Raw genomic sequence first — 17,435 nt, 5'->3', positions numbered from 1 at the left:
ATTTATGGTACCCCTGACCTCGGCTCGCTATTTGACTATTCTTTGTGTGTGTAGTGTTAGTCCAGCCATCGTAAGGTCCGGTATACATTACTAGTATTTGCATTCTGCGTTTAGGATCCCCGAACGTTCCTGACATGTGCTATGACACTTCTCTCTCCTTTGTAGTGACATGAAATCAAAGAGAAGAAATATTGGGACACCTAGCATTTGAGTCACATGTTAGTTATTGGCTTTGCGGTTGTGAGTGTTATTCTTACTACTATTGGCCAATGTAACATTTGTATAGAAAATATTGCACTATTTTTTGCATTTTCTCTGCTTTTTACAGATTTATGTTACAATTTAAACTCTAATGCTCCACCTAATATATGTATGATTTACTGGTCTTTGGATGTGTTTTTTGGGGATTCCACCCAGGTGTTTTTGAGCTTTTATTAGAAACCCTCAACCTTCAACTATGCACCATATTTGTACCTTATTTCTTACACATTAGTGAATAACCGTGTGAATGTAATGAATTGTTAAGCATCTTTATAATGGAAAAGTAATGTAGAATTCCTAGAAAAATAAAGAATGGATTGTATATTAACCCATTAAGGAAAGTGTACACGTTCTGATCAAAAAACCTGGAACCTGGAATTTGACTATATGTCTGTTCAACAATAATTCACCTCTTTCATATGAAGTGCATCTACACATATTATATATCATTTAATTTCACATCAAATATTCATGTATAAAACAATTTAATATGGATAAAATGTGAGATATTAAGGAATGTTATTTTTTTTAGTTCTGCATGGCATTTTAACTAGGAATGTCATAATACTGTTAGCTTTTAATGCAATAAAATACACATATTTATATTCAGTGATGTCTAACGAGTACAGCAGTACCATCCATGTACAGGTCTTATGGTGTTTTGGAAAGTTACAGGGTCAAATATTGCAAGTTCCATGATTGAGTGCATGCACATAGAAATTTGCCAGATTGGTTATGTTGCTTTGAGACGGTATCATAGCCCAGGAAAGAAAATTACCTCCATGATGGCATACAATTTGCAAAAGTAGACAACCCAAGGTATTGCAAATGGGGTTAAAAAACACTGGCCCAAGTTAGCATTTGCTTGTGTGTGAGAAATGCAGTAAACAAATATAAACACTTATTTTGGCTACTGTTTGTGACTATGACCGGACCCTTATGAACGTTATAGAATGCCTGCCAGCCTTAAGATGTTAAGTGAATGAGTTTTAATGGTTATAGTAAGCAAATGAAATAAAAAAAAAAAACATACAAGGGTCTTTAAAAACATAATCAAAGTGGGAGCCATGGTCGTCAAGCCCCCACTACGTACAATGCAGATGTGGTAGAGGAGTGACCCCAGGACATCCTTACAACAAATGGGAAGGTCAGTAGTTGCTTTGAATATAATAATGACTTATCTACAAGATGAAGAGTTAATACGAGGAATAGTGAATGGCTGTTCTGTCTCTACCCACCAAGTAGCCTAATATTTCCAGAGACATGATAATAGTATACTAGCATACAACTCAACTGTCATGAGTTCTGTGACATTTTCTAGATCAGGGGTGCCGAAAGGTAGAGGCCCAGATGTTGTTGAACTACAACTCCTGTGATGCTTTGCATGCCTTTACAATGCTTTGGAATGACAAAGCATCATGGAAGCTGTAGTTTTAAAACATATGGGGATCTACCTTCTGGGCCGGTGCCTCAGGTTAATTCCCTTCTGTCCAGTTATATTAGTAATTACTCTATAGAGGACAATGAATAGACATATCTTGTGAGACCTCAAGGAAGAGACAACCCCAGCTTCTTTCTTGGCAACTCCAAAGAATTCAGACTCGGTTTATTGTATAAAGATCCAGGTGACATAGATCACAGCTTACATTAAAAGACATTGTATGAACATTCCTCCCAAATAGGCCTCCCGGCCTTCTAATCGGTGCACTGTCTCTGCCTATTTGATCGAATACTTCTCCAGGATCTTTATATGCCTATTGAATAGGTCCATGGCTCTGCGATGCAGGAGTACCTTCTCCTCAGCAGTGACCTATTCCTCACTTTAAAATGCAATCTTGCTTGGTCTTTCCTTACTTTTCTTGGGATGCTAGGGTACAGGTTATCCCACCTCTTGCCACCAGTTTGTGACGATATGGCCCTAGAGTCTGTTACAGGTGCAACCAGGGACGTATTAGCCGCGAGGCAAACAAGGCATTTGCCTTGGGCGGCATTTTCCAGGGGGCGGCAAAAAAAGCCGCCCCCAAACGCCCAGGGCAAATGCCTTGTTAGCCTTGCGGCTAACAGACATGCTGGGTGGTCGGGCTGCTGGGCGGTCGGGTGGTGCTGGCGAGTAAGCACTTCCTCTGAGCTGTCTGCTCAGCTCCCTCGCGCGCCGCAGTGTGAGGCTGGGAGTCGGAATATGATGTCATATTCCGTCTCTGCCTCCCAGCCTCACTCTGCGGCGCTAGAGGGAGCTGAGCAGACAGCTCAGAGGAAGTGCTCCCTCGCCAGCCGCCCGCCCAGCAACCAGCCCAGCAGCCCGACCGGCAGCCCCACTAGAGCCCAGGGAGAGTGAGAAACCCCCCCCCCCCCAGCATTCCCAAATGTAAGGAGGCTGGGGGGTAAATAAAAAAAAATGAGTTAATGTGAGTGAGTGTGTGTGTATGTGTGTGTGTGTGAGTGTGTCTGTTAGTGTGTGTGAGTGTGTCTGTTAGTGAGTGTGAGTGTGTCTGTTAGTGTGTGTGAGTGTGTCTGTTAGTGAGTGTGAGTGTGTCTGTTAGTGAGTGTGAGTGTGTCTGTTAGTGTGTGTCTCTTAGTGTGTGTGAGTGTGTCTGTTAGTGAGTGTGTCTGTTAGTGTGTCTGTTAGTGTGTGTGAGTGTGTCTGTTAGTGAGTGAGTGTGTGTCTGTTAGTGAGTGTGAGTATGTCGGTTAGTGTGTGTGTGTGTCTGACTGTGTGTCTGTTAGTGTGTGTGAGTGTGTCTGTTAGTGAGTGTGTGTGTTTCTGTTAGCTAATGGATGCGTATCTGTCAGTGTGTGTGTGTGTGTGTATTTAGAAGGTGGGTGGAGGGGTTGAGTGAGGGGGGTGATGGAGTTTTGTCCTGCCTAGGGCAGCACAAAACCAGGATACACCACTGGGTGCAACAGGTCACTCAACGCTATTGTCTGTATTGTTTATTTTACATAAGCTGCATCACTGACTGCTCTACTAGATGCTAGGACTCCTCTTTGGTAGTGTATGCAGGATATACTGAGATAGTATCTGGTTACTATAGGACCATTTTAGCCATCTAGTCTATCAACCTGGCAATACTCTTATAAGTAATTACTCTACAGAGGACAATGAGTAGCCATATCTTGTGAGACCTCAAGGAAGAGCCAATCCCAGCTTTGCTCTTGGCAACTCAAACTTAGACTCGGTTTATTGTATAAAGATCCAGCTTACATATATCATAAAAACAAAAACTTTGTTTTCACTCTGTGCAGCACTGCCCCAGGAAGCACCTTCAGTAGCTATCTGAAGAGTGGCCAGTCGAGGTATCCCTAGGCTGTAAGGTAAACACTGCATTTTCTCTGAAAAAAACTGTGTGTTTCTGCAAAAAGCCTGAAGGGAATAATTCTACTCACCAGAACAAATACAATAAGCTGTAGTTGTTCTGGTGACTAATTTTATTTTTAAAGTTTTCATGACATTAACTTCCATTGTTCTATTTGTATCTTTAGTTATAGTGATATACCTAAATAAATAAATCTGTTTTTAACTGCTGTAAAATTAAATTGTCTAAGAATATTTTTTTAAAGACCTTATTAACTCTAGAGATAAGCACAACAGTCTTTTCTATATTCATTAATAGTTTGAAACCATGCTATATTGTTCAATTTCATTCATGAGGTGGTGAGCAGATACGACGGGGTCAGTCGTTGTTATTATAATATCATCTGCGTATAAACACAGCTTTAGTTCTCCTGTTTCTGTTGTAAAACCCTTTATATTTAAATGAGATCTTATTCTGATTGCCATCATTTCCAATGTTAATATACAGAGGATTCGCGAGAGTGGGCATCCCTGATGGGTACCGTTATTCAAGTCGAACCAATCAGAACACATATCTACCCCCACTACTCTGGAAGATGGATTAAAATATATTGATTAAATTGCCTTAAGACTCCTATCTCCCATTCCATATGCTTCCAATGTGTTAAACATATATATCCCCATTCAACCTTGTCAAATGCTTTTTCTGCATATAGCGACAGGATCAGAAGGGGTATATTTTTCTTTTTCCTGGATTCCATCATATCTATAAAACGTCTAGAGATAAAACAGGCTTGACTCCGGGAGAAAAAAACCTATTTGATCTGGGTGTGTTATATGCAATATCGGTTTCAATCTATCCGCAATTAATGCAGAAAATAATTTTAAAATCCACATTAATTAAAGAAATGGGATGATAGCTCCTGACGTCTTCTGAATTAAAAAAAAATGTAAGCAGTGGTAGTATAATTCTTTCAGACCTCTTTCGTTGCTCACCACGTCATTGTATGCATTTGTTAATGTTCAGCTATCTAATTTTTATCTACTTTATTAAATCTATTGGTCTGGTCCAGGTGTTTTGTAACTAACCAATTTGTCTATTGCTTTAAGAATCACTTTTTTGTTAAAAGTGCATTAATCTGTGCAGCGGATTACATTTAGCTATCCATTACTGTTCTTATTGCAACATTATTCCCTATGGTTTTGTTACTTGTATGCAATGTTTTTTCTAAGCATTCGACTAGTTGGTCGGTAGGAAAGCAATAGATACAAAGTTGAATACCTCCGTTCGACATACGAACAAACTACCAAAAAAAGAGACCACCCCGGAGAGAAGTGTGGCTCTAAGTTACCTCCCCATTTTTCTTCACACCAGCCTAATTGCAAACTATAAAAATATACTGTGTATTCCCTGGGTGGGCGCCATTTGACATAGGAACACGTGGCGGTGGCCATCTTGCCATACGAATGCCCAGCGGTGTTTGGTCATCAAGTGTCTGGAACCCAAATCGGACACCACAGAGACCTCCATACCTCCACCCGTTCGTGAGCAAACACACAAACGGCCTGGCGTTCAGTAGAAAGATGCCCACGAACAAGGGGATTCATACGAATTGAGGCAAAGCCTATTCTGTCAAGTATTTTTATCCCCTGAACAGAGACCGACCGCAAGGCCAGAATACATGGAACTGCTTTCGGCTATTGCCTCGTGTGCGGTCGGTCAAGCAATCACTAGGAAATTCCCGAACCCCTGCTCCGATCTGGGTGATTTTTGAGTATGTTGCTCAACCAGATCAGGGCTATCAGGGGATGTATCATTTAGGGGTGTATGTCATGTCTTTGGGATACATCTGGAAAACAGGGAAACGTTTGTTGAAACTGTTCTGCTAATTGTATTAACTCTCAGGCTGAGGTAAGGAGATGTGTGGGCTGTAACCTGTATGTGATTGGTTAATGTACATTTGTCTGTGGGTGTCTCCCTTGCATGGTAGAGTTGCATAACAGCAGGGTATTTGGGATTAAACATCAGTTCTGCTCCTGATAATGTGTGTTGTCTAGTTATTGGAAAAGGTGATGGGATATTCGAGGAGCCAGAGCTACTCTTGGATTATCAGCGGACAACGTCTATGTGGAACTAACGCTCCGCTACAAACTGTCCATTTGAATGTTAGTTATTTTAGGTATGTCTATGTTCTTTAGATACTCTTTTATTTGTTCCTCATTCGGGTTATTTAACAAATTATATAGCTCTCTGTAATTCCATTGGAAAGCCGTACTTATATATTATAATATATCTATTTGCTCTTACCATACTAACACCAGAACTAACAGAGAGAGGTCCCTGATTCAAGAATTCATTTGGTTCCCTGCATTGCAAGGGTGGCCAAAAGTTAGATTCTCAACTGTCGTACTCCTCCGACAATGATCTGACAGTTGGAGATCTATAATTTGCCCATACTTGCAGGGTTGTATTTAGCACTGAGCAGTTTTTGTGTGTTTGAATGTAAACAAGTTTTGTATGCAGTATGTGTGTGTGTGAATGTAGGGGTTTGTATGTAGAGTTGGTTTTTGAATTCAGGTGTGTGTTTATATATTACGTTAACATTTGATTGCAGAGGTCTGTTTGTATGTAGTGTTGACGTGTGAATGCTAAGATGTATGCACATAAACACATACAATGTGATTATGATTGGCTAAACTAGAAAATGAGAAAGTGTTAGCCAAAGAGTGCAAAACAAACTCAAAAAAGTTTTTTTAAGTACAAAAGTTCTAAAAATAAATTTAAAAAAAAAGTTTTTTTGCTTTGCCCTGGTATCCTGAATATTTTAGCCACATCAATTGTACAGCTTGCTTCTCTTTTCTGTTTCCTCCACAAATGATCAGCCCTTAGCAATATATCACTAATACATGTAGGCTCAGGAGTTACAGCTAAGATGGCTTCCCTTATGTTATTGTCCAGTGCATCTAACAACATTACTCCATGTGTCAACCCTCCAAGTTCCAATCCAGGATTACCCACACTTACATGCTCCATGATTGTTACAATCCTCGCTGACAATTCACATGGAGATTTTACTAGGCAGAGACCTTACATCAAATATTCTTGGTACTATTATTTTGATTATCATCTAATAAACAATTGTTATTAAATAAACATAGGTAGTATAGCCTTTCTGCTAACAGTTTAGAACTTCAATCTGAATGTGAGTTTTATGAATCCGAAAATGTTGAAAGCGACAAATTTGATGATTTTTTGAAGTCATGTCTTTATTTGGGGGCATACAATATTATACACAGTAGAACATTTTGGTAACAATGCATATTGCTATAGATGCAGTTATACTATTTTGTATATAATTGATAATTAAACAATTAATGTATACATGTGTATTTTTTGGAGAAATATTTCTTTTGAATGATAAAGATCATTTCTTCACGCATTGCTTGTCCTGGGGGCACTGTTGGATTGGCTTGCAAGGTTCTTTAAGGAAAAAAATGAAAGACATTGCTGTTACTACATGGCTAAAACATTTAGGGGCTTATTTACTAAACATTAATTGTAGTGAATTGAAACCAAATTGCAAAAGTAAGGCAAAAATAGCTTATTCGGAAATATTATGCAACTTAACTGTAGTCTTGGCTATATTGGTTGAATTTTGCAGGTTCTGATTTAATTCACAACTATTGGTTGTTTAGCGAAGATGCCAAAATACTCGAGTATTGCCGTATGCAATGGTACCTTTTTTATTGGACTAACATAATATTTTAAAGACAAGCTTTCGAGAGTTTTCCTCTCTTTCTCAGATTTTTTGTCTACTGGACTAATACGGCTAGTCCAATCTACACTTGTTTAGCGAAAAAACACCTTTCAAAATGCACAAATGCTATAGACAACCTGGGGTGTTTGACCAATGGAGGGGCAGAGGAAGGACTAGGAACAGCAAGATACACGGACGTTGAGTAATTCACCTCCACAGACAAGTTGTGTAGAATTAAACAGACACTCTAAGCATCAAAAACTATTTGCAAGTCCTGGATTCAATGGTCCTCTATGAGAAGAATGAGATTGATGTTGCACAGTGACTGGTGAAGTCTTAGAGCGTTAATTTATGTTAAATATTTGTTTGATTGAATGATTAAAAGAAATTCCAGTCATAGGTACAGCTGAATAGCTGTATCATTTTGTAATGACAGACGTAATCACTACAGACCCTTGTTCTAGGACAGGCATAGACAACGTTCAGCTCTCCAGATGTTTTGGACATGATGCCTTGCCAGCAATATGAGTGTAAGAGCATTAATGGGGATGTAGTCCACAATGTGTGGAGTGACAGAGGTTTCCTATTACTGTTCTAGGTCAATGGTAGACAACCTTCAGCACTCCAGATGTTGTGCACTACATCACCCATAATGCTCTTACAGCCGTAATTCTGGAAAAGCATCAAGGGAGATGTAGTACGCAACATCTAGAGTGCGGAAGATTGCCTAAACATGGTCTAGAAGTTGCACATCTGGAATCAGTACTCTGCATGTGGTGAGAAGCATTAAGTGGAGGCAAGGCACACAAATTAATTTAAACTCCCATGAGTCCTTATATCTCCTGCAATGCGTTGGGTACAACTCTGGCACACAAAGTGTTACTACACATGGCACATTTAAAGCGTATATGTTTTAATGGCTGGATTTTGCTTTACCTTGAATAGGTGGGCATTTTTGCACTGGTTCAGGGCACACTGGCTTACAAGCTGAAACAAAAGAGAAACAACCTTCAATAAAAAGAGAAGACAAAGTAATTCTTTAACTTAACAAAGTCCTTTCTGCTTTGCACTGTCACAATTTGATTTGTTCTTGTTAAATGTACTTATTGTGTGAGCCAAATAAAATATCAGAAGAATAAACATAAAGGTATTTCTGTCTGATTAGAGAAGATGACTCTAACAGTGTCTCCAAGTTGAGTCAGCCTGAATTCTCTGACCAGTATTGTCACTGAGCAATGGCACCAAGGGGGTCACTCAAAAAATACATTCACCACATCATGACATTTTCATGTACTGGCTAGCTCTGTAATTATGGATTAGTCTTTACCTTGAGGAGGTGGACATTTTTGCACAGGTTCAGGACACACTGGCTTGGAAGCTGAAATAAAACAATAATTTGTGTTATTCTACCGTATATTGGAACAACGTCATATTACATACCTCCCAAGTGTCCCTTTTTAGTAGGGACAGTCGCTATTTTGGGCCCAAATCCATCTTTTCTATCCTAATGTTTCACTTTCCCAGGAGCTCGATATTGTTGATGTGTCTGAGTGTATAGCAGATCTCCATATTTTAAAGCACATATGGATGCATTCTATCTCCATAAACCTATTCATTTAGCCACATTCCCCCTTTTCACAAAGTAACTTCCTTGTTAGATATATTTTCATTAAGATCTGAGCTGATGACATCACTCCACCCCATAGCCAATCACTGTCCTCTTATTATTTGTCTCCAATTTAGAAATGTTTGTTTAATGGTGCAATTGCTCCTGTGAAATTCCACCAATGTGTCACAACTTGGAGAAAATAAGATTATTAAAGAATCATGGGGCTTGCTCCCAGGCAGTAAATTATCTTGAATTGGAAACTGGCTTTTCAAAATGAAGATGAAAATATAAATATAATATTAAGATAGAATATGGGATCATGCCAAGGAAAACTCCACTTTAAAGCATCTTTATCACTAAAAAAAAAATAACATATAACTAAGCTGCTGCTATATGCCCCCTGGGTCTGAATCTCTCTTTATTTTTTCTTGAGTGCTCGGATTTTTATAAAATACATAATTAAAACTAGGGACTATGTTTCCTTATCTAGAAAAGTCAACTTGACCAAAGTTGACAATTGGCAAGGCTTAAAGCAAGCTTCTGTTTCAATTAGCCAATCAAATTCACCCACAATCCATCAGTAAACTCAATCTCACAGTAGGGCAGCAGGCATCATGGCAAAGGAGAACAAAATGGCTGCACCCAGATCCACCACAAGCAAGAAAGGTTTATATATATAAATTATGACAAGTGGCAAGGGAGGGATTATAAGCATTGGAATACAGGTGGGATAAGGCAAAGAAAACCAGAGGAAAGAAAAATGACAAGGCGCTATAATTGTCTTTTCTCCAAATATACATTCAATTTATCTGAACGTACAGTAAGAGGAGCAACTTACGCTTGTGGCATTGCTGGGGTGGAGGGCATGGCTCTGGGCATGGTTCTTGGCATTTCTTCTGTTGTCCTCCCTTAACTCCAGACATGATTCTCAGGTAGAGATCAGCAAGTTATATGTCAGGAAAATGTGAGGTTAAAATAGTCAATGATGTTGGTCTTCCTAACTTGGTCCTTTTATACAGAGCATTGAGATGTCAATATCTGTTGTGAAACACAGCAATTATAGATAGAGTCACCTCCATTACTCAGAGACCCCAGTATCGTTGAGAAATTCAGCTTGTGTATTTGCATATACCTTTGTCTACCTTAAAACGATGAGTCGATGCTAATAGTTTCTGAAATATTCTTCCTGGAATTTTTTTGTGTAGCACATAATTATGGTAAGAATAGATAATAAAATTACAGAGAGAAAACGCCTGTTTAATCATTGCAATATTTACACACTCCAAAGGTATTTTCGGTTTCGTTAATTTGCTGTCATTGTTATAGATCCTTTTATATTTTTATTGTTTTTAGTAAAAAAAAAACTATAACTATTCCTGAGCTAGTTAAAATCATAAACTGTAAAATCCCTGACATAGTTATTCATTAAAATATGAATTGTTGATGTGAGTTGAAAGTGAATCTAAAATTTGAATCCAAAATATCTTAATTGGAAAAATTCTTCATATTTCAGTTCAGATGTTGTGTTCTACAATTTAACATTTGTTTCATATTAACTTTCAGTTCTTCACAATTCACACATTTGTTGCCGCATTCCAGCAGCGATTGTTCGAGGGTACGGTGCGCTCCACTGGGGGAGGAAACAAACAGGAAGAATGCACTGGAACACACAATGCAGATGTGCCCAATCCAATGATGGGATTGATGATGGGTCTGCCCTCTCCAATGATGGGAGGGCGGACCGTAAGAGAGGTACTGTGGGGCTTTTAAAAGAACGGCAATAAACAAACCAACACAATATCAACTGAAAAAGCCCTTGTTTCAGGGTGAAATGCATTTTGGAGGCGAAATGCGTATTTGTGCACAAGCCAAAGACATTGTGGATTATTAGATATTTATTTTTATATTTGTTTTATTCATTTTATTTTTTTATTTTATTGGATATTTTATTAGAAGAAATAAATTGGAAAAAAGTCCTGACAGCTCTGGTTATATTATTGATGGGCTTTATTTTTACTAAAACCAAGTGAGTGCAATATTAAGGTGTGATCTTTATGGTTTATACTGTACTGTGCTGTCAGGTTACCTTGTGTATCAGTCAGGGGGCATGTCACAAACTGGTGTCACATTGTAGGGTATTGGGGACACTCCTACCAACTCTCAGCTTGTCCCCAGCAATGCTCACGCCAGCCGCGATAACCCCGCCTCCTTTTATGACGCGGCTAATGAGCCCCGACGTCATGACGCTAAGAATGCCACGGCCCGCCAAGGTGTTCGAACGAGAACACTTTGGGGGCATGGTTACCTACCTAATTGAACACGGTATTTAAAGAGAAACCAAGGAGGGACTCATTGCCCTGTTGTGGTTCTTGTTTGACCCAAGAGTGCGTATTCCATATTGGTATTCTTGTATTCTGACTTTGGCTTCGTTTGACTATCCCTCCTTCTGTGTTCCTTTGACCTCGGCTATTGCATTATCGTTGATCCTAATTTATGGTACCCCTGACCTCGGCTCGCTATTTGACTATTCTTTGTGTGTGTAGTGTTAGTTCGGCCATCCTAAGGTCCGTGATACATTATTAGTATTTGCATTCTGCATGTAAGATCCCCGAACGTTCCTGACATTACAACAGGGCCATATGGATACGGCAGGTGTAAATTCTCAGGTAGGCCCATGTGACAACCGTTTCCAAGAAATGGATCACCGTATGGACCAAATAGCTAGTGCTTTACGAACCTTAATTAACAGGTCTAATCTTGTACCGCGGAGCGGTGGCGGGAGGCACGAAAGGTAAGTCCTCTTATTCGAAGTTGGCATCTTTTGAGTTATTTCAGGAGGTACGCCGATGGCGACGTTTCGAATTACTGTGCAGGTTGTTTAATATCGGGTGCAGGCACGCCATGCAGGGCCGCCATCAGAAATTTTAGGGCCCCTGACACAGCTCAAGATCTGGGCCCCCTGGGCCAGCCCTGAGTCCGCCCACAAGGATGAAGTGTGTGTGTGTGTATAGTGGATGTAGAATGAGTGTCAGGGATGCAGTGTGTATAGTGGATGTGAGATGTGTGTCATAGATGCAGTGTGTATAGTGGATGCATATTGCACGTTTTGTGTAAAGTATGTAATGTTTGTATGCATGCATTAGATGCAGAGTGTGTGTGTAGTGAATGTAGGTGTGTATAGTGAATGCAGAGTGTGTGTTTGTGTAGTGGATGTAGTGTGTGTACAGTGAATGGAGAGTGTGAGTTTTTGTAGTGGATGTAGTGTGTGTACAGTGAATGGAGAGTGTGTGTTTTTGTAGTGGATGTAGTGTGTGTACAGTGAATGCAGTGTGTATTTTTGTAGTGGATGTAGTGGATGTACAGTGAGTGCAAAGTGTGTATAGTGCATGTAGTGTGATTGTGGTGAATGCAATATGTGTATAGTGAATGTAGTGTGTTTGCAGCGAGTGCAAAGTATGTATAGTGATTGTAGTGAGTGCATAATGTGTACAATTTGTGTAGTGTGATTGTAGTGAATGCAAAATGTGTATGGTGAATGTAGTGTGATTGTGATGAATGCAAAATGTGTATGTGAATGTAGTGTGATTGTGGTGAATGCAGAGTGTGTATAGTGAATGCAGTGTTTGTAGTGAGTGCAAAGTGTGTTTAGTAAATGTAGTGTGTTTGTAGTGAGTGCAACGTGTGTGTAGTGTGTGTAGTGCAGTGTGTTTAGTGAATGTAGTGTGTGTAGTGCAGAGTGTGTTTAACCCCTTAAGGACACATGACATGTCTGACATGTCATGATTCCCTTTTATTCCAGAAGTTTGGTCCTTAAGGGGTTAAAGAATGTAGTGTGTGTGTGTAATGCAGTGTGTGTTTAGTGAATGTAGAGTGTGTGTGTGTTATGAGCAGAGTGTGTTTAGTGAATGTAGTGTGTGTGTGTAGTGCAGAGTGTGTTTAGTGTGTTTAGTGAAGGTAGTGTGTGTGTGTAGTTCAATGTGTGTTTAGTGAATGTAGTGTGAGTGTGTGTAGTGCAGAGTGTGTTCAGTGAATGTAGTGTGTGTAGTGCAGAGTGTGTTTAAGGAATGTAGTGTGTGTGTGTAGTGCAGTGTGTTTAGTGAATGTAGTGTGTGTAGAGCTGTGTGTGTTTAGTGAATGTAGTGTGTGTGTGTGTAGTGCAGAACGTTTTAGTGAATGTAGTGTGGGGGTGTAGTGCAGAGTGTGTATAGTAAATGTAGTGTGTGTGTGTGTGTGTGTAGTGCAGAGTGTGTTTAGTGAATGTAGTGTGTGTTTGTGTGTAGTGCAGAGTGTGTTTAGTAAATGTAGTGTGTGTTTGTGTGTAGTGCAGAGTGTGTTTAGTGAATATAGTGTGTGTGCTTGTAAGGATGCAGTGTTTGTGTAAAGTAGGGGGGAGCTATCTGGGGATATGTTGAATGTACCTGTTTTATGCAATGGCTGTACAGTTATAAATTTTTATGTATTTTATTGTCTTCTGCTGCCATGTGTTCAATGGAGTTTTGCCTCTGTCCTTGGAGATAATTTGATTATTTCCCAATTATCTCCAGGATAGAAGACTCTGTGGAACTTGTTTTGGGCAGAAAAGCCATGCTTCATTTGGTCACAAAGGACTACGATCTATCTTCTGAACCACTGGACCAATTTGTATGATTTTGACGTCTGTTTGTATTTGGAGTATGCTGATTCTTTCTGTGAATGTGATGCATACTTTTTAAGTTATGAATAATGTGAAAAAACTGTATTTCTCTGCTTGTGGTAATTACATTACCCATTGTGTAAGGTAATTGTATCACAGGCAGAGGGGAGGATTTTGTGTGGGAGTGTCTGAGTGTATTGTACGTGTTTATTGGTTGTTTTCCAAAACCCTGTGGGTGGTACTAATGTGTATATAAGAACAATAAACCCACAGCTCTGTCTGCTCCTGTTTGACCCTCAAAACGGAGCCTGGTCTCGTTCTTGGGGGGATTTATTGTATGCTGTTCCAGTTCGACTGCTAGGAGTGTAAACCTATTCGTATAGGTTTTTCCTATTCGGCTGTTTACAGCATTCGTATGGTTCCTGTTCAGCTGTTTACGGCATTCATATGCTTCTCCGGTGGATTGGTGTCTACAGTAGCTGTGCCTGTGTCTCTGGAAGGGGAAGATCTACTAAATGGCGGTTTAACCCTTTTATGCCGTTACACTTACCTTGCCAGGGAGGGGGGAGATTGCATTCCCTGGTGGTCCACTGGCATGATGGATGGAGCCAGCGTGGTATATTGCATAGGGGGGCCGGGCAGCACAAACTGTCTTCCTTTCCAGCTCCTCTCTAACGAACTCTCGTGAGACCAGCCTGCGTGCTGTGCGGAGCGTTGCCATGGTAACCCGTGGAAACGCTCTGGCGGCCGCAGGAGAGTTAGAAAGAGAGGAGCTGGAAGGAGGACAGAGTGTGCTGCTCGGACCCCCTCTGCAATTTACATGTAGCAGGGGGCCCTCAGTGCACATATATATAGTGAAATTCGCTATATATATGTGCACATAAGGAATTTTATGGTTGTCATGCCCTGATGGCGGCCCTGACGCCACATGCCTGTTTGGCGGAAGGTAGGGGCTGGTTACATGGCTCGCGCACAAGGGGACAAGCTGCGAATGGCAGCCCCAGGGGGCGTGGGAGGAGGGACAGGCCGGTCTGGAGGAAATGTGGCAGCTCGAGACGCCATGCTTGGAGGATCAATACGGAATCCTATGGCACCGGGCACGGGGACTGCCTATGTGAAGGTTTGGGATATGTGGGACGAGGCGGTTGGTTTCACTGGGGGGTCCAAGTCAAAGGAGGGGCGAAGGGATACCTTGCTGTGGTTCCTAAGCCGCTTGTTCTTTCAGTGTTAGCTCCATCGACAATGGACAGGAGCATGCTGGCATTGGCGTTAGGGTTCAAACTGACCAATTGGGAGGAAGTGACGGAATGTTGTCACGTCCGTCAGGCATCGCGGGTCTTACGGAGAGGTATGAAATATGCTGGTGCCGGGTGGCTGGTTTCCTTGGGTAAAGCAACACCTGGTGGTGTGTTACTCTACTTTTGTGGTGAGTTTGTTTGCGGTGGCCTTCTCGGGGGCTTGGGGCAATTCGGATTGGGGAGCTGGTGAGTGCCTTTCAGGCAGGTGTTGGGGGGTTCTACACTCGGTTGTCGAACCTCAGTCATTTAAGGTAACGATTCGGTAGGGTTGTACAAGAACGAATGTGTCTGGTAAAGGAGGTTTGGTAATGCTATATTCCTTGCCAGGGTCAGGGGTACGCTCGGCATCAAGCGCATCATGCTACTTTGAACTTCGCCCGGACATCTCGGGTGGCTTACTGGTAAAATGGGACGGATCGTCGCTGTCACGATTCAATTCCCGCAGGGGTTTGTTCGGAGGGGTTTGACAATTTTGGGTTTGGGTCCCGGGCACTTTGGGACCCTTGCTACCCGCATAATGGCGTCCCACCTGGTTTTAAGTGAGGACCTGGGGAAACGTTTAGGCAGGTGGGAGTCAGTATGGTTTAAGTCCTGTTTACGGCTGGTCTATTTGATTTAATGGCTATGGACGTATGGGTTTGTGTTTGGGGCTATGCATTGTTGCTAATTACTTTCGTTTCAGGTTTGGTGACATGGTTGGTGGGCCACTCTTACATCTAAGGGGCGCAGAATGGAGCCGCGGTTCGGGTCAAGTGCAACTGGGCTTTCCTTTGGAATTGGTGGAGCTGGAGTGGTTTTGGTTTTCGGGGTTTTTGGTGGCAAGGCATTAGTGGAGAAAGTTTTCCGGAAGGTAACAAGGGGTACTGTCCAGGACATTCTGGTAATCCGCAAGGGCGGGAAGGATATCAGCATGGTCCCGGAAAAGGAATTGATCGGGGGGAGGCAGAGGGAGGTGGACCGGCAATGGGAGCTGGCCACAGGTGTAGTGGTGGTGTGGTCCGAGATGGCTCCTCGGTTACATTGGAGACTTACTAGGTACCCGGCCGCGGTGGCTTGGTGTCAAGGACAAATTAATAAAAAATTGATGGCGGTATTTATCAGATGTGGGGGCGGTGTAACAGAGAGACACAACAAACTGGGAGGCAAGCTCCCTGGGTATTCCAGGGGGGATGGGGTACGTTTTCGGATGTAAGGTGTGATCTGTTTAAATTGGGCCTTCAGGAAGGCATTCAACAGGCCTTATTCCGGTATGGTGCTTTAGGTGTCAAGTCCTGAGCTGTGGCGGGGAATGGCCTGGTTAAATCAGAGGGTAGATGGAGGAGAAAGTGGGCATCCTGAGGTTTAGTGTGGATTGGGCAGTGTTGCACGTGGTTGGTAGGTTCAAGCCCGTCGGTGGCTCCGAATCTGGGGGTGTGGTGGTGTAATGGTATTTATTAATTAATGACTTTTTGTCATAAAAAAGCATAATGAGCTTAATGCTTTAGAGGCACCACTAGGGGTCAGTGTGCTAACTCATGTGCTTCTGGAAGTGACATCACAGGCCAGCCTACTTACTGGATAAAACCAAATAGTAGGAGGAACTCTCTCTCTTTTCTTTTGCTTGCATTGATTGAAAATGTAGCTGACTGTATGGCTCCAGCCAAACAGGCTGGAGCCGTGTAAGTAATCTATTATAACAGCTAGCAACTGTTATAGCCTTTTGTTTGTAGTTTTGTATTGTGTAATTATTGTGGTAAATTGACATTCTGCTAGCATTTGTTTAATTGTTATTATAATTATATTAAATATACATTTAATACTACAATGTTTTGTGTATTTCCTATTATATATTCGACCATAATACCGAACTCTAAAAAATATTAAAGTTGTTATTTGTTGCTTAATTATTATATATTAATTAATATTCATATTTAAGTCACGACTTTAACACTTGGCGACGAAGATATGGGATTATGCTGGAATATTAGGGAAAATACAAAAGTTATGCATTTTGTTTAATAAATATAGTCAATTGTCTGTCTGTATAGAAGTGAATAAATTGATGATCTGGTTTTAATGGAATGAATACAGATAGCAAATAGGGATTAGATATTTGTTTTTAATGTATCTCTTGCTGTAGAACATAGTGATGAATTATTGTGTTGCTTGTTACCAATCTTTGGTCATTTTTATATAGAAAAAATATACTTTACTTTTTGTCTGACCATGTGATTTTAATCCACCATTGACCACATGGTGTGAATGAGTTGAGACCTAGTTTCATTGTTTGCTACCATTTGCATAGGAAAAGACTTTTCACTAAACTAGTTCACCAGGTTTTATTGCTAAATTTGACCATGTTTGTGTACTAATTTACATTTGTTTGGCATTCATGGATTTGTCTAGTTGAAAAGAGATTTGGACAAAATTTATTAAATGTAGTAGTTAAGAAAAAGATACGTTTAGTAAAGCAGATTCAGTGAATAATAGATTTATGTGTGCGTATACACAGAATATTAGTATAAATATATATATGATTTTGACTCATGAAGGAGAGACCACCTTTTTAACAGCTACAGCTGGGGGAGAATGTCCTTGTTGGGGG

General features: G+C 40.8%; 1 protein-coding gene across 1 annotated transcript; it reads right to left on the bottom strand.

Moving 5' to 3' along the window:
- Window positions 1-6,804: 6,804 nt before the first annotated feature.
- Window positions 6,805-9,915, bottom strand: LOC134575429 (putative small proline-rich protein 5). Its single transcript, XM_063434728.1, has 4 exons — window positions 9,759-9,915; window positions 8,639-8,689; window positions 8,248-8,298; window positions 6,805-7,034 (listed from the first exon to the last, which is right to left on the bottom strand). Exons 1-4 carry the CDS (start codon window positions 9,841-9,843, stop codon window positions 6,979-6,981), a joined length of 243 nt encoding a protein of 80 aa, XP_063290798.1. The 5' UTR covers window positions 9,844-9,915; the 3' UTR covers window positions 6,805-6,978.
- Between the last annotated feature and the right edge of the window lie 7,520 nt (window positions 9,916-17,435).

The sequence above is a fragment of the Pelobates fuscus genome, chromosome 10 (assembly GCF_036172605.1).
Source record: "Pelobates fuscus isolate aPelFus1 chromosome 10, aPelFus1.pri, whole genome shotgun sequence".
NCBI lineage: Eukaryota > Metazoa > Chordata > Amphibia > Anura > Pelobatidae > Pelobates > Pelobates fuscus.
The sequence above is the reverse complement of the archived record's forward strand: the minus strand, read 5'-3'. Positions and strand labels throughout refer to the sequence as shown.